We start from the raw sequence: 25382 nt of genomic DNA on the forward strand, positions 1-25382 counted from the left end.
ACCCTCTCATAAAATGCCATTTCCAAATCTGCCTCTTGGAGAACAGCCTGTGACACTGTGTTAGTGTGATGTGCTGTGATCTCCTTCCCGGACTCCACAAACCTTGTTGTTGGTGATAGCCAATAAGGGTATAATACACTATACATGGCTTTGAATTTAAATAATTTAAAAATGGGGTGCCTGGGTGGCTCAGTCGGTTGAGCGTCCGATTTCGGCTCAGGTCATGATCTCGCAGTCTGTGAGTTCGAGCCCCGCATCGGGCTCTGTGCTGATGGCTCAGAGCCTGGAGCCTGCTTTGGATTCTGTGTCTCTCTCTCTCTCTCTGACCCTCCCCCGCTCATGCTCTGTCTCTCTCTCTCTGTCAAAAATAAATAAAACATTAAAAAAATTTTTTTAAATGAAACACATTTCCTTATTGCAAAATTGTTTCCATTTTAGAGGTTTTAGAATATGTAGATATGAAAAAGGAAACATCCCATTGATTGTCTTAATAACTCATTGCTTACTAAAAAAATGGACCCGTTAGACTTATGCTTCCAGAAAGATGGAGGAGACACATTTTTCCCCATTCCTTTCATTGGAAATGAAGACTCTGAAGACTCTGAAATGTGGAGAGAAGAAGACAGAACAGCCAAGGACTGCAGGAAATGAGGAACAACATGGTGGTGTGTTCCCTGAGTTTCTTTTTGCCTTATACATTCCAGGTTTGGAGCTGCAGAGGAAGCTGGTAATCCTGGAAAAAAGTCCCAACAAAAGCTTTTATCTCTCTAGCCAAAAGACCAGTAAAAGTGCAGCCAAGAAAGACAGCTTTTGGACAAGAACTACTCAGCTAAACATCACAGAAAAATCCATGCTCCCTGACCCCCCACAACCCATGCAAGCAAGGATCAAGTGGGGAGTCTAGACTAACATCCTCATGAGGCTGTAACAAAGCATCCAATATTCCCATCGGGTGGTGTCAGAGAATGGCAAGTTAGGAGCTCTGGCTTTTATCCAGCCAGCTGGTAAAGAAGTCCCTCCCCACTCATTCCCATATCACTGAAGACCATGTAGGGAGCTGGAAATCTCACCTTGCCAGAAAGTAATGAGAAGCACTTCCTATCTCTGGCATGTGAACTGAGGCCAAGTAGGACACCTGGACTTCTATATTCATAACAAGATGGTGCCCCTCTCCCACCCCACCATTCCCTTGCTGGAGTAGTGTTAGAGGAAGGCTGTTAAAAGAAGTTTAAATCAGACCCAGAGTCTCCTAACATAATACAAAAGCATCCGGGATTCCACCAAAACATACCTTGTCATGCTGAGAAACAGAAGGATCTCACACTGAATTTACTTATATATTTATGTGTTTATTTAAAAAGTTTTTATTTACTTAATTTTGAGAGAGAGAGAGCGAGTGGGGAAGGGGCAGAGAGAGGGAGACAGAGAATTCCAAGCAGGCTCCACACTGACAACAGAGAGCCCAACGTGGGGCTTGAACTCATGAACCATGAGATCATGATCTGAGCCAAAGTTGGACGCTTAACTGACTGAGCTACTCAGGTGCCCCAAACATACTCTTATCATATGATCCAGAACTGTGCTCCTTGGTTTTACCCAAAGGAGTTGAAAACATGTCCACACAAACCTGCACACGGATAGAAGCTTTATTTATAATTGCCTAAACTTGGAAGCAACCAAGGTGATTTTCGGTAGGTAAGTGGAGAGATAAACTCTGGTACATCCAAACAATGGAATATTATTCAGCAATAGAAGGAAATGAGCTATCAAACTATGAAAAGACATGAAGGAAACTTAAATGCGTATTAGTAATTGAAAGAAGCCAATCTAAAAAGGCTACATAATGTATGATTCCAACTATATTACACTTTGGAAAAGGTGAAACTAGGGAGACAGTAAAAAGATTAGTGGTTGCCAGAGGTATGGGGGAGGGAGAGATAAATAGGTTAAGTTCAGGGAATTTTTAGGGCAGCAAAACTTATTCTCTTTTTTAAGTGTATTTATTTATTTTGAGAGAGAGAGAGAGAGAGAGAGAGAGAGCACATGTGTGCATGCATGTGAGTGGGGGAGGGGCAGAGGCAGAGAGAGAGAGAGAGAGAGAGAGAGAGAGAGAGAATCCCAAGCAGGCTCCACACTGTCAGTGCCAATGCGGGGCTTGATCCCATGAACTGTGAGATCATGACCCAGGCCAAAATCAAGAGCCAGATGCTTAACCAACTGATCTACCCAGGCACCCCAGGGCAGTAAGACTTCTATATGATACTCTAATGGTAGATATATGTCATTATATATTTATCAAAACCCATAGACATATAACATCAAGAGTGAACCCCAATGTAAGCTATGGACTTTGTGTAATATGGCGTGTCAATATTGGTTCATCAGTTGTAACAGAGGTACCAGTCTGGTGGGGAATGTAGATGGTAGGGGAAGCTATGAGTGGATGGGGAAAGGGGTTACATAGGAACTCTACACTTTCCACTCAATTTTACTATGAGACTAAAACTCTAAACCTTTGAATATGAAAGCTCTAAAAAATACAGTCTATTTAAAAATTGGACTTACAGAGCTTTCTCCTGAACCCTGGAAAGAAAAGCATTTTTTTCCATTGGACACGACTCTTCACATGCATTTTGAAATGTGTAAGATTGCTTTCTTTAAGTTGCATATACTCAACAATACATACACAGGGTGATACCAACAGAACTAATAAATGTCAAATCTTTAAAATAACTTCCACTCATATGTGGAAATTTCAGAAATTTAACAGATGAACATGGGGAAGGGAAGGAAAATAAGATAAAAACAGAGAGGGAGGAAAACCATAGGAGACTCTTAAATACACAGAACAAAATGAGGGCGGATGGGGGGATGTTAAATGGGTGATGGACATTAAGGAGAGCACTTTTTGGGATGAGCACTGGGTGTCAGATGTAAGATATGAATCAGTGGGTTCTACTCCTGAAGCCAAGGCTGCACTGTATGTTAACTAACTTGAGAATAAACAACAAAAACAACAAACTTAGAGACCATATGATCCAGTGATTTCCAAACTTTTGGTACAATTTGTCCTTTAAAATCTTTTTTTATATGAAATCTTAAATGGAACATCATAAACAAAGAGATGAATGTTGAGGTGCTCTGGAGTGAACGAGCTCATTGCCTCTTTGGGCAACTGGAAAGCATCTTCATGACTTAGAGGCTACGGATTCTGCTTGAGATTCTCATTGTGCTGAGAGGAGATATGGCTTGCCCCAGGTTATCCACCAGACTGGTTGAGCTCTGGTCTTTTGACTCTCAGGCCAGAGTTTACTCTACTTGACTCTGATTCAATTGGAGGGTTCCACAGCCCAGTTTAACATATGTCGGAAGACAAATTGGGACTCAGGTGTGAGAGCTGGGGGGAGATGATAAGGGGACAAAGGACAGTAGATTGAGAAGGAAGATAGCCAAATGCTACATAAGTCACAAAGACTGGAATCTGCATACAGTAAAACCTTGGTTTGCGAGCATAATTCATTCTGGTAACATGCTTGTAGTCCAAAGCATTTGTATATTAAAGCGAATTTCCCCATCAGAAATAATGGAAACTCAGATGATTCGTTTCATAACCCAAAAATATTAATATAGAAGTGATTACAATACTGTAATATAATACAAAATAATAAAGAAAATACACAATATAAAGAAAAATAAATTAACCTGCCCTTACCTTTGAAAACCTTCATGTCTGGTGTGAGGGAGACGAGAGAGAGGAGGGTTATTATGTAGGATGATTATCACAATCACTAACAGAACCACTGCTCTCTATTGGCTCAATGAAATCTTTTTCTTTTCATGCAACTTTAATAAGGAAAATGACACTTACTTTTGCCTCCTTTTGAGGATTTTGCAGAAACATGATATTGCATTGTCATTAAACAGATTCATCGCTCACACTGCTATAGCCTTATTCAGGTGGTGCTTGTCTACAAAATTTTGCACTGTTTCCCACATTTTACACATCTCCCCAATCTCATTTGAAGTGAAGGATTCCTCTGCCTTTTTCTCCTCCTCTTCTGCAGATGAGATGCAGACATAGACTTCCAAAATCTTGCAATTTTGGCCACTTGCGTACCTTGTTCCTACTTCTCCATGATTTCCTTCTTAACTTCCACTGCAATAATCTCCTTCTTACCACCTTTCTTTTCAACGTTTTTCTGCATGGGGACCATTGTATATGCTTAACAGATATTGAGTACAATACAGTATTAATAAACTCTTGTCATAAACTGTATTTAATGTAACTGGCAATAAGGCAGAAGAGAAAAGGGTCTCTATCTACAGGCAGCCTGACCTATAATGAAGCAAAGCATCCCTAAGCTTTGTGGAAAAGCAAAGGACTGTCCATAGGTGCTTTGAAATGTCAAAAAATACACTAGTGCCGGTTGTGGGCACCTTCCAACATTCTGAAAAATCACTGATTTCTGCCAAACACCACGGCCTGAGACTGAGCATCTGTGCATGGGAGATGATCACCCACAGTCCCACAGTGAGAGAGAGAGAGACAGAGAGAGAGAGAGAGAGAGAGAGAGAGAGAGAGAGAACCATTGGCTCAGTTGTGATCATGTGATGTTCAGCATCACGTACTACTTGTATTGCAAGAAAATTTATCGTTTATCCAGTTAAAATTTATTAGAAATGTTTGCTCATCTTGCAGAACACTCGCAGAGCAAGTTATTCACAATCCAAGGTTTTACTGTATATAGGACACAGGATCCCTGTGGAGGTCTGAAGTAATAAAATATGTATCTGTCCTTTGGAGGCCCAAGGTTCTAAGACCTCATTCTGTACCTGAAATAGATAGAATCAAGTGGGTAAAGACCTTCTCAGGTAACTGCAGAGAAGCAGCTCTGGACTTGCAGTGGGTTGGACCACTATGCCTACAGCCTCTAGGAGAGTAGCTGGCACTTAGTCGATGTGCAATATTTAATGGTGAATGAACAAATTTATTAGAATACAGATGCGACATTAAACTCTAAAAATATAAGAGGACATTAGGAAAATAATTCCAATCTTTGAATGACAGAGTCCCACAGAAAGGCCTCTCCTCTTTAAAATGGTAATATGTAGACTACTGATCTTGTCCTTATTTAAAATTATAATATTTTATCCATTATGGATTTTTTTGCCTTAATTTTTATCTTTAAAGTATTGCATTTAAATATTATTTATCTTGATTATTGAGTGTTGCTCCCTTCCTTAATGTTGCATCTGAGGCAAGTGCCTCACACCTGACGCCAGTCCCAGTCCTGATAGTAATATCAAAAGCAGTCAGTTCATAGGGCACCTGTGTGGCTCAGTCAGTTGAGCATTTGACTTGTGATTTTGGCTCAGGTCATGGTCTCACCAACAGTGAGATCAAGCCCCACATCAGTTCCATACTGGGCATGGAGCCTGCCTGTGGGTCCCCCCCCCCCCAAAAAAAAAAAAAAAACACCAGCAGGCAGCTTGTAATTTTACACACTTGCAATGTGTGTGTAACAGCATGGAGTTTTTCTTCTTTCTTCTGCTTTTGTTCAATATTCATCTTTCAACAGAAATGTATTTAGCCCTGGCTATGTGGGAGACAATGCTGGGAATGTCAGAGCTGATGCCCGAAAAATCAGGAACTAAGCTCTCACCACATAAATAAAGCAGGTGGATAATTACAACTTAAGGTAGAGAGGTGCGGTAAGTACAGAAACAAGGCTATAAAGAGGGTACAGAGGTAATTTTTATTTGGGCAAACTTGGAGAGACCTTTTGGAGAAGGTCACTTTTGAGATGGACCTTAAAAAGGACCCTAAATAGGTTGTTTATAGCCCAGATTCTTTGGGGAGTGTGTAGGAAATAAATTTAGCAACCAATGAAATGGGTAGACTTTGTGATGATTTAAAAATAGTTACAATAATGGCAGGGCTACTTTTTCCTTGGTGAAACCTCACATAATAATGTAAATGCAGACTTTAACCACAGTAACAGCTACAACAAATAATTCAAAAGGGCTTACCTGCCTTTTTGCAGGATTCTAAATCCTTTTTAAGTTCTTCAGCCTGCAAGAGCTAACTGAAATTGTCCCTCAGTGATACCTCATATGTGGCACTGAAATCTTGCTGTTGTAGAAGTCTAAACTGGGGATAGTTCCCAGATTTCAAGGTTACTGCTGCCCCCTGCTGCCATGGAAAGTTGTAGCAAGCAAAACAAACTGCGGGCATCCTCCACTCCCCATTTGTCACAGGCAGGTCTAGGGTGTTGAGATCTTTGTTAGTGATAAGGTCTGTAGTACCCGTGAGACAACGACATGAAAACTGTGATTACAAATTGAAACTACAGAGCAGATTGTAGGGTAACAATGCTTTAGCAATGACTCTCACCCAAAGTGCATTGTTTAAACAATATATATGAGCTGATAAAAATCATATGTCAGGAAGCAAAAGGGACTGGAGATGAAAAATTTAATTTGCTAGCCTCCATTTCTTCTACTTGGGCTGATTAACAAGCAAAGATACAATGTAATTGACTAATATCAGCTCAGAGATTATTATTTGCAAATTTGTCTATTAATGATAGAGGTAGTAATACCAACAAAATGGAAATCAGGGTAAGTAGTGCTGGAACAGTTGGACTCCCATGTGCAAAAAGAAAAGAAAAGAAAAAGAAAAAAAAAGAGACAAAAGGAAAAGAAGAAGAAGAAGAAGAAGAAGAAGAAGAAGAAGAAGAAAAGAAAGAAAGAAAAAGAAAGAAAGAAAGAAAGAAAGAAAGAGAAAGAAAAAAGAAAACATGGGAAAAATCTTTGTGACTTTGGATTAGGTAAAGATTTCTTTATAGAGTAGACAAAGTATGAACCATAAAAAGAAAACAGTTGATAAATAGTACTTCATCAAAACTAAAAACTTCTGTTCTTTGAAAGACACTATTAAGAAAAAAATATTAGGAAATATTTATAAAACCCATTTCTGATAAAGGATTTGTATCTTGGGTGTGTGTGTGTGTGCCCCTGAGATCTTATAATGCAATACTAAGAAAACAAAGAGGCCAATTAAAAAATGGGCAAAAAATTTGAACAGATAGTTCACCAAAGAAGATACATGTGGCAAATAAGTGCACAAAAGATATTCAACACTGGGGGAATACAAACTAAAACACTACATAGCTATTAAAAATAACAATTAAAAGGAAAATACCAAGTGCAGTTGAAAATGTAGGGTAACTGTGAACCTCATAGTTTGCTAGCAGACATGAAAAATGATACAGCTTCTTTAGAAAACTGTTTGACACTTACACAGATAAACAGATAAGTATAATAAGGCCTAGCAATCCCATTCCTATGTAGTTATTCAAAATAAATGAAAGCATGTGTATATAAATGTTTATAGGAAAACAGCCCAAATGTCCATCAACTGGTAAACAAATAAATGAATTATGGTGCATCCACACAATAGAATACTCTCCACCTGTAAAAAGGAACAAACTGTTGATACATTCAACAATGCTAATGAACCTCAAAGGTTTTTACATGAAACATCTACATATTATATGATTGCATTTATATGACATTCTGGAAAAGGCAAAGCCATATGAACAGAAATAAGATCAATGGCTACTAGGCATTGGGGGTGAAGAGGGGATTGAATACAAAGCGTGGCATAAAAGAATTGCTTGGGGGGCGCCTGGGTGGCGCAGTCGGTTAAGCGTCCGACTTCAGCCAGGTCACGATCTCGCGGTCCGGGAGTTCGAGCCCCGCGTCGGGCTCTGGGCTGATGGCTCAGAGCCTGGAGCCTGTTTCCGATTCTGTGTCTCCCTCTCTCTCTGCCCCTCCCCCGTTCATGCTCTGTCTCTCTCTGTCCCCAAAATAAATAAGCGTTGAAAAAAAAAAATTAAAAAAAAAATAAAAAAAAAAATAAAAAAAAGAATTGCTTGGGGTGATACAAATATTTTATATTTTAATTCTGGTGGTGGTTGTTCTATGACAGTAGATATTCATCAAAACTCATCGAACTGAAATTGACCTGAAGTTAATTTTACTGTATGCAAATTATTTCTAAATAAACTAACCTTAAAAAAATCAACAGGGTAGAGAAAATATATTTGCTGCCATTTAGGCTCAAATGATAAATAATGATGTTTTTTATAATGTACCTAGCTACTAGAGGCAAGATGCCAGTACCATGGACCTCTGCCTGTTTCCGCCCCTCACCTACCACTCTTTCCATGCCCATTAGTTATACAGCACACGGGCCCCCTTGTGCTGTCTCTGTAACTCTGGAAGATCACAGCAGCCTTGGGCTCTTTGTATTTGCTACCTTGCAAGTCTTTGCATGGTTGTGTCCTTGTCATCGCTTATGCCCTAGCTCCAAAGTCACCACTGGGAGAGGTTTCCCTGATCACTCTCAATAAAGTAACTACCCCCAAAACCACATAACTATCACATTATTTTGGATTATTTTTTTCCTCCATAGCTCTATCACTATCTGAAATTCTTGTTTGTTGGCTTGTTGCTCTATGCGTCTCTCCATTAGAAGGCAAGGCTTTGTCTTTTTTACCTTCTAGAACAGTTACCTGGGCCAGTAGACATACAGTAAAGATTTGTTGAATGGACATATTCCTCATCAAGCTGCAGAAGACATCTTTAAGGAGTAAACTTTCCTTTCAGATTCTCAAAATATAGCCACATAAATAAATATTTATTACATGCTATATTTTCACTAGCCTGTTTCACAATTTGAATTTTATACTATTATTTATTTGTAGTTTATTGTAAAGAACACTAGACTTAGAGTCAAGAGTTCTAGATTCTAGCCTTGGTCCTGCTACTACCTGAAAGACAGCGTACCTTTGGGCCAGCAATTCTATTTCCAGGAATTTATCTTAAGGAAAAAAATGAGCATGTGTACAAACAGATGCACACCAGGATGTTCATCCAATGTATTAATAACAGCAAAAATTTAAAGGGAGGTAATTTCACACAGTGGGGCTAAATAGACTGGTTTATCCATTGATGTTTATCCATTAATGGTTTATCCATTAATGTCACACTGTGAATTCATTTTAAAATGATGATTAAATTCATTTTGTTACTTATACAATAAATGTTCATTGAGTACTTGTCAATTTCAGTCATTATTATAGGTGCTGAGAATGTAGCAGTGAATGAAAAAAAGGCCTTACACTCATGAAACTTGTATTTTGGTGGGGAAGAAAGACAATGAAAATAAATAAATATACTATGTAATATGTTATCAGATGATGATAAGTTCTATGAAGAAAGGATAATGCACACTAAAGGGATCTGAGTCATCCCCCAAGAGAATAATTAGGGAACCTGTTATTTTATAGATAGTGACCAGGAAAGACCTCTCTGAGGTCACATTTGACCACAGACCTGAATGAAGTGAGAAAGTGAGGCACGTAAATATCTGCAGAAGAGAGGTGCAGGCAAATGCAATGGTCCTGAGGCAGGAGTTATGGTGACAATTTGAGGGTAAGAAATAAGGTCTGTAACTGGAGAAGAGTGGGCATGGGAAAAAACTGTAGGAGATTATACTGGGGAAGCAGCCAAGGACTAGATTTTGTACAGCTTTATATAGGCCAGTGTGAGGACATTATATTTGACTGTAAATGTGATAGAAAACCTTGGAGAATTTTGAATAGAGGAGTGGTCAGATCTGTCTTATATGTTAAGACTGTGATAAATAGGCTAAGAGAGGACAAAAGTAGGAGCAAGGAAACCTTTAGGAGGCTATTTCGGAAGTCTGGTTTCTGGTCCTGTGGCATGAACTAGCAGTGGGAATGGTGCAAATTGGTTATATTTGGGACTTGTACTTATTCTAAATAAAACTAATACAAAAATCAGGTATGGTAGTTTAAATGGTGTATGGGAGAAAGAGGAGTTAACAGATAAATCTTTAGATTTGAGTCTTTGCAATTGAGTAAAGATGTGTGACACTGTTGGATAAGGGGGTCTGAGTGCAAAGAAAAGTGTGTTGCCAAGGCCTGGATATCACCTGGATATTATCACCTGGATGAGATCCCACTAAGAAGTGAGAATGGAGTCCTGGGAAATTCATAGGATCAAAGGTGCCAAATGTTGCTAAGGGCAGAGGAATATGAGGACTAAGAATGGCCACCATAGGCCCTGGTGTAGGCCACATTGGCCTTAGTCAGGGAGAAAGTCTGATTGGGGTGTGCCCACAAGTGAATGGATTTCTTCAACAAATACATTGATATGGGGGGACAATTGAGATAAGGAAGGCGATTACAAAGAAAACCACAGGCCCAATGTGGAGTCAGGTGCCACAGGACAGCAAACCAAGACTTAAGTGCAGTTTCAACCTTTTCAAGAGTGGAATTTTGGTATGGTAATCCAATTAATCTGGAATTTTCTGGTCAGCACCAATGAGCTAATCTATCACATGGACCCTCTCCATTGTCCCCAGACTCCCAAAGAAAGATGAAGTAATCTTCACAATAAGGCTGCTGCTCTTCCCACTAAGGGAATGTGACCTTGTGTGAAACAATCCTCTCTTTTGCTAATAACTTCCTTGTACCAACCTCTTTTGCATAAAAACTTTCCATTTTACACAAATATTTGGAGTTCTCCTTTACTTGCTAGATGGGATTCTGTCCAATTCATGAATATATTAATAAAGCCAATTAGATCTTTAAAATTTACTGGGTTGAATTTTTGTTACTAACAGAACCTTTAGATTAAAAGGTAATTAAAAGAAACATCAGCCAGTCATGAAGGCTTATTGGATCCTGAAATAATTGGTATCCAAATAATGTCTTGATTCTGATGATTTTAGTTACTAATTTATTTTTAGATGAAATAATGGTTCTGTGGTTATGGAAGAAAATAAGAGTCCATCTATTTTGGAGACGCATGTTGAAATGAAATAATGTCTAGATCTAATGGGTGGATGACCAGTGCACTGCTCTCTCTACACTTGTATATACTTGGAACCCCCTAATTTTGTAAAAAATGAAATCAAATAATCTCAAAGAGGTAAAGTTGAGAACTTTTATCAGAATAACAACCTTTTGTGTGTGTGTCCAATTTGCTCTTGTGAGATTCCCACAAACTTATAAATTTGTGACTTCTTATGAAAATAACCTCCAAAAGAATCTTTAACTGATATCTTTTTTAACCTGTTAATCTGTGACCTGGAAATATAATTAGATAAATGAAAACATATGTGAATAGACAGTGAGGAAATGAAAATTGGGAATATGTTATTGATTCCCAATCGTGTTCACAAATATTTCCAGATTAAAAATTAATCATATAGAGTTCAACCACAATTTTTTAATGTTATTTTCGACGGTGCGGTTACAGTAGATACAATTTAAAAAAATACCTGCTTATCTGCATTTTCTAACTTTTATATAAGGCACATGGATGAGTTGTTTAATTTCAGATGTTAAAAAAAAGGGAAAGAAAAGGAAAAAAAGGAATGGAGCTCCCAGCAGCTACTTTCACTGGCAGAAAGTACCAACACACTCTCCCCCACTCCTAAACCCGCAGCAACTATACCACCGAACGGGGGGATATATGCGCAGGCGCATTAGCAAGCCACTGGTCTGAGGCGGGACTAGGGCCTCGGCTAAAAGACAGAGCTTCCAGCCAATCAAGGGACAGTGTCAGTGGCTTCTTCCTGGAGGAGGTGGCCGGAAGCCGGATTTCAGTTGCGGAGGCGAAGGCGGCTCCAGTGTAAACCCTGGGCTGAGGTGAGTGGGCGGTGGCGGCTTGGGGCTCGATTCCGTGGGCATTTCTTCTTCCGGACCTCTGGGCTTCCTCTGGGCGGCCTGGGAATGGCGGAGGCCTGGCGCGGAGTATGCTCTGTCCCCTTCCTCTCCCGGGTCCCTCGGAGAGTGCGGCCTCGCTGCTGTTGGTGGGGAGCCGGGAGGAAGATACCCTGGGCCTGGCGGGCTCAGGACTCCCTTCCTCCGTATGGGGACTGCAGGTTGGGAGACCAGAGTTCTAGGCCTTCGCTGCTGTTTTGCTAACCTGTGTGGCCTTGGCGACTCCTCTGGTCTCCGGCCTGTGTCATTTGAGAATGACCATCCCTGTATTATTTGCAGCTATTCCTCCTCCGGGAGGCGGTCCAATCGGCTGAGTTAAGGGGGAGTGTGTGTGTGTGGGGGGGGGGAGTTGGAGAAGGGAGGCGATCCCAAGCCTAATGGTCACATTCATCTGGAGGGGTTTATATTTTTATTTCTCAGAGAGCCTGAGTGTGCGCGGGGGAGGGGCAGAGACAGAGAGGGAGACACAGAATCCGAAGCAGGCTGCAGGTTCTGAGTTTGACGCGGGGCTGGAACACACCAACCGTGAGATCATGACCTGAGCCGGAGTCAGGCGCCCCTCATCTGGGGATGTTTTAAAAGCTACATTCCCGCGGGACCATTCACAGTAGACGAAATGAATCATATGTCTGGGGGTGGGACCCTGGAATACCTTCCTTTTTTTGGTCAAGCCCCCAGCGTGGAGCAAACACTAGAAGGTGGTTCTTAAATCTGATAACCGTGTGTAACGCTTGGCGCTGGTTTTACTAAAGACGTTGCCTTTGAAAAGTTCATTCTAGAGAAGTGATAGGGAAATAATAATAATGTCTGTAATATGTCAGGTTCCTTTTGTACATTTAGAAGATTCATCGTTTACTGATTTAAGAGAGCTGCTATTTTGCAGCTAAAAGGACCGAGGATAAGAATTCCTGCTGTGCTTTTTGCTAGCCTTTTGATCTGGTGCAAACACTTCACCTCAATGAGACTCGGGATCTTCCTCTTGAAAATGAAACTGACAGTAGTACTTAACTCTTAGAATTGTTAGGAAGACTAAGGATATAAAACGTACCTGTCATGTGGTTGGCCTTTGGAGAACGGATTAAGTGGGGTGAAACCTGGGCGGTCTAAAATTGATTTTGAAGCACCAGATCAATGCTAATTCTGTAATTTTGGTAATAATTTTGTTATAAGGGAACATTCTTGTTTGGGGGTATGCGGTAGAGTATTGGGGGAAACCAATAAGGCAAATGAGGGAAAATGTTATTAACATTTGGAGAATCTGGGTGAAGAATATGGAAAGTTCTTTGTACTTTTCACACAACGTTCTGTAAGTCTGAATTTATATTTGTTTTTAAAAAGTTGATTATTACTGTTTGCAGCTATCATGTGTTGTAAGTGAAACAGTACACAGTGTCTTTTGTTTTATTTTATTTTTTTAAGTTTATTTTTGAGAGAGAGAGAGAGAGAGACAGCATGAGCAGGGGAGGGGCAGAGAGAGAGGGGGAGACACAGAATCCAAAACAGGCTCCAGGCTCTGAGCTGTCAGCACAGAGCCCCACGGGGGGCTCGAACTCACAAACCGCAAGATCATGACCTGAGCCGAAATTGGATGTTTAACTGACTGAGCCACCCAGGCGCCCACAGTACACAGTGTTTAGACACAGTGTTTATAACCTTCCAAGCCTGTGTAGTTTCACCCCTTTTTCCTTTAGGGCTGTCTTATATTACATAGGAATATCTTATCCACCACTCATAGTGATGAAGTCATGGATTATACTCTTCAAACAGTGCTGCATTAAACACCCTTAACACACAAGTTTATGTACTTGTGCCAATATTTGCGTAGAATAAATTTTTAGAAGTAGAATTGTTGCTTCAGAGAATATCAGCATTTAAAATTTTGATACTGCCAAATTAAGTTCCAAATGTGTATGTTTCCTGTTACTTGTGTATGAGAATTGCCCCATATTCTCTTGGGTGGTACTGGCCCACCAGCCACGAGTGTTATGTGGTGGTTGTGAAGATGGCTTCTATGAGAACTGAGGTGGGTCCCCTCCACCCCAACAGGTTTCCCTGGGGCCAGAATAGCTAAGAGCTGCTTCTAAAACTGGGATGGCACTGAAGAAAATGAGAGAAAGGAGAGTATGACCTCTGTGGAAGCCAGTGCCTGTCACATAGAAGGTGTTCTGATATTTGTTGAACGATGGGTTATTTGAAATCTTCATAGTCTGTTAGATGAAAATTATTAAAATTTGCTTCTAAAAGTGTACTAGTCTGAACACTTTCCTGTCTTTATTTGGCATTTGCATTTTCCTTGTCCTCTTTTGTCTATTTTTCTGTTTTTTAAAAAACACAGGTTTTGAAAAATCTCATTCATTGGACTTTTATTGAGGGTCTTGTAATGCTGGAGGTAGAGCTGTGAACAAGACAGGCAGTTCCTGAAGTCCTAATGCTTTCCTTCTAGTGGGGGTGGAGTCAGAGAAAATATGTTTTTAAAAAGTCAAAATAAAATTGCTAGTATTTGCTCCTTTTTAGACTTGTGTTTTTCTCCCAGAAGAATGGGATTATCTTTTAATTTTGCTTATGATATATTTTCCAGTGTGGAATTTTTAGATTTATTTTTTGGTAGTTTGATCTGTTGGTCTTTTGTAGTAGCCTTAAAACTTGTAGTTAGTTATTGAGTTATTTTTTTTTTTTTAATCTATTTTCCTTGATAGATTGTAAGCAACACTATAATGGAGGTAGTGTTTTTTGTTTATCATTGAAAGATAGTATGGTGTACTGTTTGAAGTCTTTAGGTTCTGGATCCTTCCTCTACTAGTTGGTGACGTTATACAAGTGGTTCAACCTTTCTGAGCCACAATTGTCTCCTCTCCAAAATGGAAGCAGCTTTTCTCACAACCACGAGAAAAGTACTTATAACTATCTGGCACGTAGTATGTCTCATATATTATCTGTTGTCATAATCATCATCCCTGGATACTCATTGTCCTATATCAGACAAACCGTAAACAACCAAAAGAGTGAATACACATTAAAGATGTTTGTACCTACTTCCAAATTCCCATTGATTTGGAGTTGTCTTGAAATGGATGAAGCTGCTCAACAAATGCTTATGAAACTTCTGTGTACAAGGTTGTGGATATAGAACTATGATAGAGAGTCCTTCCTCTTATGGAGCTTGTAGTTTGCTCAGGGAGAGAAATCAAATACCGGTTCAGAGAATAAAAGAAAGTAGGATCTGCTTTTGATGAATAATTAAGTAAGCTTTTCTTTAGAGGTGACATTTTAAGCTACTGCCTGAAGCAGGAAGAAAAGCATGTGGAAAGACTGAAAGAAGAGGTTATAGTTAATAGTATAGTATAGTTAAAGAATAGTGTAAAAATAGTAGATTAAAGACAGTTCTGCTAGGATATAGTGAAGGAGAAGGCATGTGGGATGAAAACAATTAATACTGGCTAGCTATTATGTGGAAGAACAGTAATGAAAGCGGAAGGATCCTTGGGGGAAGCCATTATATCCCTGGCAAGAAGGAATGGTGGTTTGGCCAGAACTGATGAATTTGAGATAGTGAAGGTGTGGAATCAGCAGGACTTGATAAATTTGTGATGGGGAGGAGAGGAGGTAATTCTTTTTTTGAATGCTTTATGAGACATTCAGAAGAAACTGAGGCAGTCTCCATTGGAGGTAGAAAGTACAGAGTCCTAAATCATAGACCAGGGTTTCTCCACTTTGGCACAATATATTGATATTTGGGGATGGATAGTTCTTTGTTGGGGGCTGTCATGTAAGGGTTTAGCAGCATCCCTGGCTTCTACCCATTAGATGCCAGTAGCACTCTATCCCCCAGTTGTGACAAGTAAAAATGTCTCCAGATTTTGCCATATGTCTCCTAGTGGGCAAAATTGACCTTGGTTGAGAACCAGTGATAGAATTGGTGTTTAAGGCTGTAGAATTGACTGAGATTACGCAAGGGAGACTGTAAAGCAGAGGTCTAAAACTGCAGACCACGAAGATTGTTGTAGATAAATTCTTTTTGACCCCACAGAACTTGACAATTTCTGGACTTAGTTACCACTATTTAAAAATCGAGACATTCTGCATAAAATCTGGATTTTTGCCCTCGTTTCAGAAATCAGGAAACTGAGGAACAATGATTTTTCATCCCCACATGAAATCTAATGGCTGGAGTCTTTAAGATCTGGCTGGCATGCATGTGCTTAATTCATCTGAATCTTTGCCCCAGAGTGCTTCACTGTTTTCGTTGCTTGCCTTTTCCCTTCGGCACTTGAGTTTGTGATGCCCTAGTTTAGAGTGAGAAGAGGGCCCCAGAGCAACCCTCTGAGGCATGCCAACATTAAAATTTGGGTGGAGTAGAGGCAGTGAAGGAGCTAGACGGGGAGTGGCCAGTGAGGTAGGAGAGAAACATAAATGTAGGCTCACAGAAGGCAAGGGAGAAGGGAAGTGTGGGTGAAAAAGAAGAAAATGCTGAAGAATCATTGAGTAAAATCACCTTTGAAAAATATCCATTGGATTTGCTTGTTTGGTGATTGCTGATGACCTTGATGAGTGGTTTTTGTGGAGTTAGTAGGTTGAGGCCAAATTGGATAATGACAAAAATGAATATGCAGCATGTGTAATTTGGCTGTAGAGAGGAGTAGAGAAATGGAATAACTGGTGAGGAATCCAGATTTTATTTAAAGATGAAAATATACTACACATTTTTTGTGCTGATGAAAACCTTAAGCAAAGAAGGAAAAATTATCGGATGATTGAAGATATAATGCTAATTAGAAAAAGATGGCAGTCTTACCCTGTTGTTCTAGAAACTAAGGAGATCATTTTGTCCTGGGCCCCAAACTGCCAAGGAAAAAAAAGGAAAATACTCTGTAGTATACAATGTGACAGGTTTGTTTTGTAGCTCTACTCTAAATTTTTGGTTTATTTTCATAGATTTTTGATCTTCCGCAATGGGTGAGCCACAACAAGTGAGTGCCCTTCCGCCACCTCCAATGCAGTACATCAAGGAATATACAGATGAAAATATTCAGGAAGGCCTAGCTCCCAAGCCTCCACCTCCAATAAAAGACAGTTATATGATGTTTGGCAATCAGTTCCAATGTGACGATCTTATCATTCGCCCTTTAGAAAGTCAGGGCATCGAACGACTTCATCCTATGCAGTTTGATCACAAGAAAGAACTGAGAAAACTCAATATGTCTATTCTTATTAATTTCTTAGACCTCTTAGATATCTTGATAAGAAGCCCTGGGAGTATAAAACGAGAAGAGAAGCTAGAAGATCTTAAGCTGCTTTTTGTGCATGTGCATCATCTCATAAATGAATACCGACCCCACCAAGCAAGAGAAACATTGAGAGTCATGATGGAGGTGCAGAAACGTCAACGCCTTGAAACAGCTGAACGGTTTCAAAAGCACTTGGAGCGAGTCATTGAGATGATTCAGAATTGCTTGGCTTCTTTGCCTGATGATTTGCCCCATTCAGAAGCAGGGATGAGAGTAAAAACTGAACCAATGGATGCTGATGATAGCAACAATTGTACTGGACAGAATGAACAGCAAAGAGAAAATTCAGGTCATAGGAGAGACCAGATTATAGAGAAAGATGCTGCCTTGTGTGTCCTCATTGATGAAATGAATGAAAGACCATGAAGGACGTTTCTTCTTTTTTTTTCTTTTCCCTTTTCAGTAAATGGCGTACATTGGTTAATTTGCTCTTGGAGAGTCTTAAAAGAGGTATATCTAAAAGTCATGTAAATGGCTTGACTCCAGCCTTATCAATCATGAGATGTCACAGGCCATTTCACTTTATGACAAACATAGGCAAATGAGTATGCATACATTAAGGGTAATCGCCTTAAAAAGCAGAGTGCTGCAGTTGTGTGAAACATTCCTGGTTTTGGAGTTGCATAGAATGTTGGAGATATCCTCAGTAATAGCAGGCCTTCATCTTTGAAAAGTAGATTTGTCATTTGCTTTAAGAATGATCGATAAATAAAGGATAACAAGCTGAATAAATGTGAAATTCTAAAATCTTTAGATTTATTTTACTTAATCTCTAAAAAAGTAGTATAACATGCTAAAAGAGAGGAATCCCATAGAGTTATAAAACAGCAGTTTTGTGTTTCCTCTCTACTGCTTCTGTAAACACACTATCTGAGCTACTTGACCCTACCCTGGATAGGTCTCATATTTTTTTTCTACTCAGATAATAAATCCTTTGATCACTTTTAGTTACAAACATTCATTTTTGTAAATGTCTAATTAGCTATGCATTTTCCTTAAAGCTATGCTCAAGACTTGATAAGGCTGGAAGCCTGCATTGGGAAGGGGATTTGATAGCAGAGACTATTGGATTGTGTGCTGGAGATTCTTGTTCCCTTAAGATGTGGCTGCCCTGCCAGGGTCTACATTTTTTCACTCCTCTTGGGTCTACACATGGGACTAAGTTCTTAGCAATGGAGTATGGATACAAAAATTCAGGCCATTTCCATAAAAGTTTCTTGGCGTGTTCCTCCATTCCCTTCTCATCTGCTGGTTGGATGGCTGCACCTAGGATGACTGTGGAAGCCACTTGAAGATGATAAAGGTTCAGTCAGTTGGGTCTTTGAGTGACTAGGACTAAGCCCTTCTTTTATTACCCACCCACCCACCCTAGTTGATTTGACCAGGAGCAAGAAGTCAGCTTGTTTTGAGCACTGAGATTTTATTTCTGCACTTTTCTGCCCTCCACCCTCTCTTCCACCAGGGGCTTGGTGGAGAATCTTCTTTGTTTCTGAAGTTCTCTGCTGGTCTTTCTTTTTATGTAGGCCAGTGGTTCTCAAAGTGTTGTCTAGCAGCATTACATCACTTGGGTACTTGTTAGAAATGCAGATTCTCAGGCCTTACCCTAAATCTACTAAATCAAACTCCATGGGTAGGGTCCAAAAAGCTGTGGTCTAAAAAGCTCTCAGGTTCTCATACACACTCAAGCTTAAGAATCACTGATAAAGGTAGTGCTTTTTCTCAGGTGTCCCCTTTGGGTCTTTCCTCAGTTTTTGGTTTCCAGTATATCACCCTTCAGGGATTTGCTCTATGAAGGTTTCTAGTTCTAGAACTGGCAAAGTCCAGTTTAATGTAGCCACAGGCCTATTCTGTATGTCAAACATTCATGCATCTTTTTCTTTAAAAATCTTGGGAATGTAGACTGTTGCCAAATAGATACTTCTCTGTTAGGCAGCTAGTTGGCCAGTCTAATTTTTTTTTTTTTTCCTGTTATGTGTTTGGTATAGATGTTTGGGCTCAGGGAACACAGTCCAGGCTCTTTAAAGCTTAAATTGAAGTGCATAACACTTGAGCAACTCTCCAACGGAATCTTCCTTTGACCTCAACCTTTTGTTAACCTTGCAGATGTTGGGCCAAGAGGTACTAAACCAATTTTGGCTTGCTTTGCAATTGTTTGCATGGAAAAAACTAAATGAGTCTCATAACATTACAAGAGTCACAACATCATTTGTATGAGGGTGTGTGTGTGTGTGTGTGTGTTTAGGGAGGATTAGGGATTAAAATTCCATGAGGAATCTTAAAATCTGACTTTGGAGGATCTGATCTTGCAGGTCTAGGTAGCACCTGACCAAAACTCTTAAATTAGAGTTCTAATGTGAACTGCAATTACAATGAGATGAAGGAGAAGTCGTGATCTGATAACTGTTACAAGGTTAAAAGTTAATATAGTCTTTCAGTCTTGTGAGGGTCAAAATATATCTCTGCATTCCTAGTTATAATGAATATTCCTGATAGACTGATTCCTCAAAGTGAGATATCTGCGATAGCCTGGCACTTCTTGAAATTACTAATGTCCAGACCACAGAGATTCTGATTTCATTGTTCTGGAGTGGGCCTTGGGCACTGGTTTTAAGAAATCTAGATGATTTGACCGTGTAGTGGGCTAAAGGAATATTGTATTCGTACTCTGCTCTAGCTAGTTGAAGCAAAAAGACAAACTTTTGAAATGATAACTATGCTGTTATATGATGAAAGGATAAATTGACCATCCAAACTATTAACAGGACTAGGAAGGGGTCCAGAGCATCTGACTCAAACTCCATTCAGATCCCTTCATTATTTCTCCTGTATGGTTTCTTTCTGTTAGCTTCATTCTCTTTACAAACCAGCCTTTTTATGAATGGATGGAAAACATGGCTGCTAACAGTTCCCAAGTGTTAAGTCTTTCTGCCCCACTGCCTGAAAAAAGGAGGACTAATTAACCAGTCCAGAGAGGGAATTAGGGGTGGCATTCCTGATCCCAGCTGGGGCCTGAATCCTGTAAGAATTTGGCAGTCCCCAAGATGTCCACGTATGGAAGATAGTCTACCTCTTGAGAAAGGAGGTGCTGAGTTGATCATACTGTAGATACCCACTACAAATTGAGCACATGTAAGTTTTTGATAAAAATAAACAGGTTGTATCTTAACTAAATAGAATTTAAGTAAAAATTTGAAAATAAAGGGAAAAAATAAATAGGTTGTGTTAATTTATATTCCCAATCCCTCTCCTCCCCATCATTTGTTAATTGTCTTCATTTAGTGAAAAATGTGGCCCTCTGCCTGACACTGGTCTAGTTACTAGGGAAATGGAGAGTGGGGAGGAAAATGAAAGATGAGCAAGAAAACAAATGTGTTTTAACTTTCTGGCCATTACAACACTCAGAAGAATCTTCTAATTTTATTCCTATTGCTTGCTAAAAATTCCTTGTCCATGTTATCTTTTCAAATTATGTTTACATGTGCACATTTGTTAAGGGCTTTGGAAGGAAGCTTCAACTGTGTTGTGCTGTGTTTCTGAGAAAAGGTCTGTGCTAGATTCTGAGGTCACTGGGAACACCAAATAGAAGTGTCTCATGAGGAAATAAAAAGCATGATTTGGGTGAAAAAGGCTATTAATGCCTGCAGCATAGGGAAGAGTTTGGAGCTGGAGAAGCACATGGAGGGCAGATTATAGGCTTTAGGTAAAGGGAAGGAGTTTGTTTTTCCCTAAATAAGAATGGAAATCAATAACAACTGTTGAGAGATCTTTGCTAACACTGCTCTAATCACTTTACGTACATATATTCATTTTATTCTCGCAACATCCCAATGAAATCAGTATGATTTTTTTTTCAGTATATGAAATTTATTGTCAAATTGGTTTCCATACAATACCCAGTGCTCATCCCAAAAGGTGCCCTCCTCAATACCCATCACCCACCCTCCCCTCCCTCCCACCCCCCATCAACCCTCAGTTCTCAGTTTTTAAGAGTCTCTCATGCTTTGGCTCTCTCCCACTCTAACCTCTTTTTTTTTTTTTCTTCCCCTCCCCCATGGGTTTCTGTTAAGTTTCTCAGGATCCACATAAGAGTGAAAACATCAGTGTGATTTTTATATCCATTACAGATGAGGAAGCAGAGGTTCAGAGAGCTTATGTAATTTACCCAAGGTCACCAAGCTAGCGGGTAGCAGAACCAGGATTGAAACCTAGTTTCAAAACCTAAACACTCAACCTCCATACTTTAGCACCTTCCTACTGCATCATATAATTAATAAGTCATCGTGGAACCTAGAATGGAATCCCATATTTTGATCCTAAAGTCCATACTCTCAAAGACTGCACGATCCTGGGCTGAGGGAGGAACAGATCTGTAGATGGAAATTAGTGTTAAGGCATTTATGTCTTAGACCTCCGTAGGTATCTTAAGGAGATACTGTGCTTATAGGGCTAATGTTCCATAAAAACCACTCTTGGCAGGTATTCTGCCACTTTATGAAACTGAGGATCAGTTTTGTGGCTTGCCCAGGTGGTGTATCTAAATTAGAATCTGGGTCAGGGTTGACAAACTTTTTCTGTAAACACTGGTTAGTAAATACTTCAGCCATTGAAGACTGTAAGGTCTGTCACAACTACTGAATTATTGTGGTACAAAAGCAACCATAGACCATACCTGAGTAAATGAATGTGGCTATGTTCCAGTACAACTTTATAGGCACTGAAACTTGAATTTAATAATTTTCACGTTATGAAAAATTCTTTTGATTTTTTAAAACCATTTAAACATATAAAATAATCCTTAGCTTGTGGCCTGTACAAAAACAGGCCACTGACTGAATTTGGCCTATGGGCTATGATCTGGGTGGTTGGATTCAAAACCCTAGAGTGTGTGCATAAAACCACAAAAAATCACAGAAATAAAAATTATAGAATTATTCTAAGGCCTAAATAAGATTATGGCTACAAACCACTTGGCACAATTTCTGGTATTTAGGAATCTATCCAAGGTCAGTTAATATCTTCCCTGATAAGACTTTTGTCTTCACGTGGCATTTAGATTCAGATCGAAGAACTGTTCTCAAATTGCAATGCAATGAGTCTAACAGTAAGTGGCACTCTTCCCTTGAGTTCAGAAGCTGCAACCAGGGAGAAGGCTAGAGATGCTCAGTGCTGCTAATGATACTGAGCTTTGTTTTTAATTCAACAAGTGAAACTCGTTGCCTGTGCCTCTGGCCTACAAAATCTTTTCTCATGGATTGAATTTTTCAAAATAATCAGTATTTTGGTGTGAATTTTTCAAAATAATCAGTATTATGTTGTGAATACAAGTCTTGTATTCAGAGCCTTGCTCTCCTGGACAAGACCTGGGGAAGGCCTCAGGCACTGTTGGTTAGCACTGAGTGAATGATGACAAGATGTTTCTTACATTTGCTTAACACACAAGACCAAGGTCTGTGAAGCTGCTGGTTCCCTGTCTACCACTAGGTTTGGAATAAGGGAAGACATTCAAAGGATGGGACTCAGGTGGGGAGGTGTATGGCTGGGCTGATCAGGAATGCATTGTATCAGAACTACAAGGAAAGATGTCTTTTGCCTCTTTATTGACTTTCCCATTCATTCATTCATTCATTCGACCAACATGAGGATCTGCTATGAATACCATGCAACTGTTAGGAACTGTTAAGAATGAGAATACTGACATGGAAAGATATTCTGGATATGATAAAATCAGGTTAAGATGTGTAGTCTGAGTTCATATTTGTGTCTATCAGTGGATAGCCAAATTGGAAAAATAAAAATGATCTTATGGATGAATAAATTGAGACTGAAGAATGTAACTTACTATACACTAAGGACATTTCAACTAGCAATGAGAAAATTAAAATTCAGGTTTAAAAGAGAAGAGAATGAGCAAGGCATGGTAGAATTGGGGCCCTACTATTTACTAGCTCTGTAGCCTTGGTTGACACTCAATTTTCTTAACTATGATAATTCTAGCACCCATCTCCTAGGGTAGGTAGTGTTAATGCAGAAAGTGAAAGAGAAGACCTATTCCAATTCTTTCTGAAACTCGTTTGTCCCCAAGCAACATAGTCCATTAGGTCTCAGGCTTGCTAATCAATCTGTGCAGAAGTATCTGATCTGGGAGGGCTGAGGTGGTGCCTGCTTGAGTGGTGCATGAGCCTGGGCTCTAAGCCACTGCTCCTTTAGGAGAAAGTGATAAAAATAAAAAAGAGGAAGGCACAAATAATAGCAGAAATGAAAAAGGAGAATTCCTATAGATTTTATAAACAGTATGAAATAATACGAAAATATTAGATGTGAAAATCTAGACAAAATGGACAAATTCTTATAAAATTACCAATTTTGTTTAAGAATAGAAAACTTGAATAGAAAAAAATCTTAATGATTTTTTTTTTTAAAGAAACCAGTAGTCAAAATCTCATAAAACTTTAAGTTCAAATAGCTTTGCTGGCAAGTTCTATCAAGCATTGCCAGAAAAACAAAACAAATCAAAACAAACTTATTTTATACAGACTCTTTCAGAGAATAGATAAGGGGAACATTTTATAAGAATAGCATAAATAAAATATCAGTACATTCAACCTAAGAATATGCAAAAATAAAAAAGTAATGTTTATTTTAGGAATGTAGAATAGAAAATTAATGTAGTCTGACACAATAGTAGATTAAAGGAGAAAAATCACTGAATCATCTCAACTGATGCACAAAAGGCATTTATAAAATTTAGTATCCATTCATGAAAAAAGAAAAAAGTCTCTTGGATATTTAGGAATGGAAGAGAACTTCGCCAATATAATAAACAGTAGCTCCATAAAACTACACCATAATACATACCCAAGGTGGAAGCTGAAACCTTTTCTTTAAGAGCTAGAATGAAACAGGATGCCTGCTATCAAAATTTCTGTTAAATTTGAACTAGATTCCCTATCCAGCATGGCAAGGAAAAAAAATGTAGGATTGAAAATGAAGACACTAAACTGGCATTATTTGCAAGAAATATGACTATCTATACAGAAAATGCAATATAATCTATAGATTATTAATAAGAGAATTTACTGGTTGGAGGAAAAAAAAACATTCTAAAATAGAGTGCATTTCAGAATACCAGAAACAAACAACATAAAAACTTAAAAACAAGATACTATGTAAAATAGTATCAATAATATAAAGTACCTAGAAGAAAATCAAGGTACCAGTTGAAGACCTCTATGGAGAAAAGTTAAAAATTTTATTAAGGGAAAAATTAAAGAAAATCTAGATAGATAAAACATGTTTATGGACTGGAACACTCAATATTGTAAAGAGGCCAAATTTATTCCACAAAGTGGGAATATTTATTTATAACAGATATTTATTTATAACAGATTAAATCAGGAGGACTGGTATCCAAAATATGTAAATTATTCATATAAATTGATAGGCAAAAAATTGAGAAACCCAACAGAAAAATGGGCAAAATAAATATTTGTCCTCTTAGCACTCTCCAAATCCAAATGTTTCACAAACAAAAGAAAAGGTACTTTATTAACCTCTCTAGTAAAGAAGAAAATGCAAATTAAAGCCACAGTGAGAAGCTATCATATCCTTTAGCAGTTTGGGGGAAAAAAAATCTGGCAATGCTAAGTGTTGGTGAGGATGCATAATAAGATAAATTCTTATATACTGCTTGGAGATGTCTTGGGAAACAGGCTAATAAGGTCCAAAATGTATATCCCCTCTTACCCAGTAATTCCACTCAGAAATATACTCCAGAGAAGGTTCTGTATGTGTGCATCAGGATTTGAGTACGAGAATGTCCAGGGTGGCATTGTTAGTGATAACTGAAACAGAAGATGAAGTGCTCATCTAAAATAAAATGAACAAATAATTTTTTTATGTTTTTATTTATTTTTTGAGAGGGAGAGAAACAGAGAGAGAGAGAGAGAGAGAATGCAAGTAAGAGAAGGGCAGAGAGAGAGGGAGACACAGAGTCGGAAGCAGGCTCCAGGCTCTGAGCTGTCAGCACAGAGCCCAACGTGGGCCTTGAGCTCATGAACCGTGAGATCATGACCTGAGACAAAGTCAGATGCTTAACCAACTGAGCCACCCAGGCGCCCCCAAAAAATGAACATATAATTTGGGACATATCCATTCCCAGAAAAATATCCAGTAATAAACAACCCATAGGAATACACAACAGCATGAACGAACCTCACAAATACATTGTTGAGTGAAAGAAGCAAAACACAAAAACTTGCAGATGATGTGATATCAT

The 25382-nt window shown here is 39.0% G+C and overlaps 1 protein-coding gene across 5 annotated transcripts; it reads left to right on the plus strand.

The window, feature by feature from the left end:
- Positions 1–11685: 11685 nt before the first annotated feature.
- On the plus strand, positions 11686–18054 carry MED7 (mediator complex subunit 7). 5 transcript variants are annotated; one of them, XM_030328528.1, is made up of 2 exons: positions 11686–11747; positions 16755–18054. In XM_030328528.1, the coding sequence occupies exon 2, from the start codon at positions 16772–16774 to the stop codon at positions 17471–17473; it is 702 nt and encodes a 233-aa protein (XP_030184388.1). In that variant the 5' UTR covers positions 11686–11747; positions 16755–16771; the 3' UTR covers positions 17474–18054. The 5 variants fall into 5 exon arrangements, with proteins under 5 accessions (XP_030184388.1, XP_030184395.1, XP_030184390.1 ...); XM_030328535.1 differs by lacking the exon at positions 11686–11747 and adding an exon at positions 11892–11983; XM_030328530.1 differs by lacking the exon at positions 11686–11747 and adding an exon at positions 12316–12417.
- The last annotated feature ends 7328 nt before the right edge of the window (positions 18055–25382 follow it).

Source organism: Lynx canadensis, chromosome A1 (assembly GCF_007474595.2).
Source record: "Lynx canadensis isolate LIC74 chromosome A1, mLynCan4.pri.v2, whole genome shotgun sequence".
Classification (NCBI taxonomy): Eukaryota; Metazoa; Chordata; class Mammalia; order Carnivora; family Felidae; genus Lynx; species Lynx canadensis.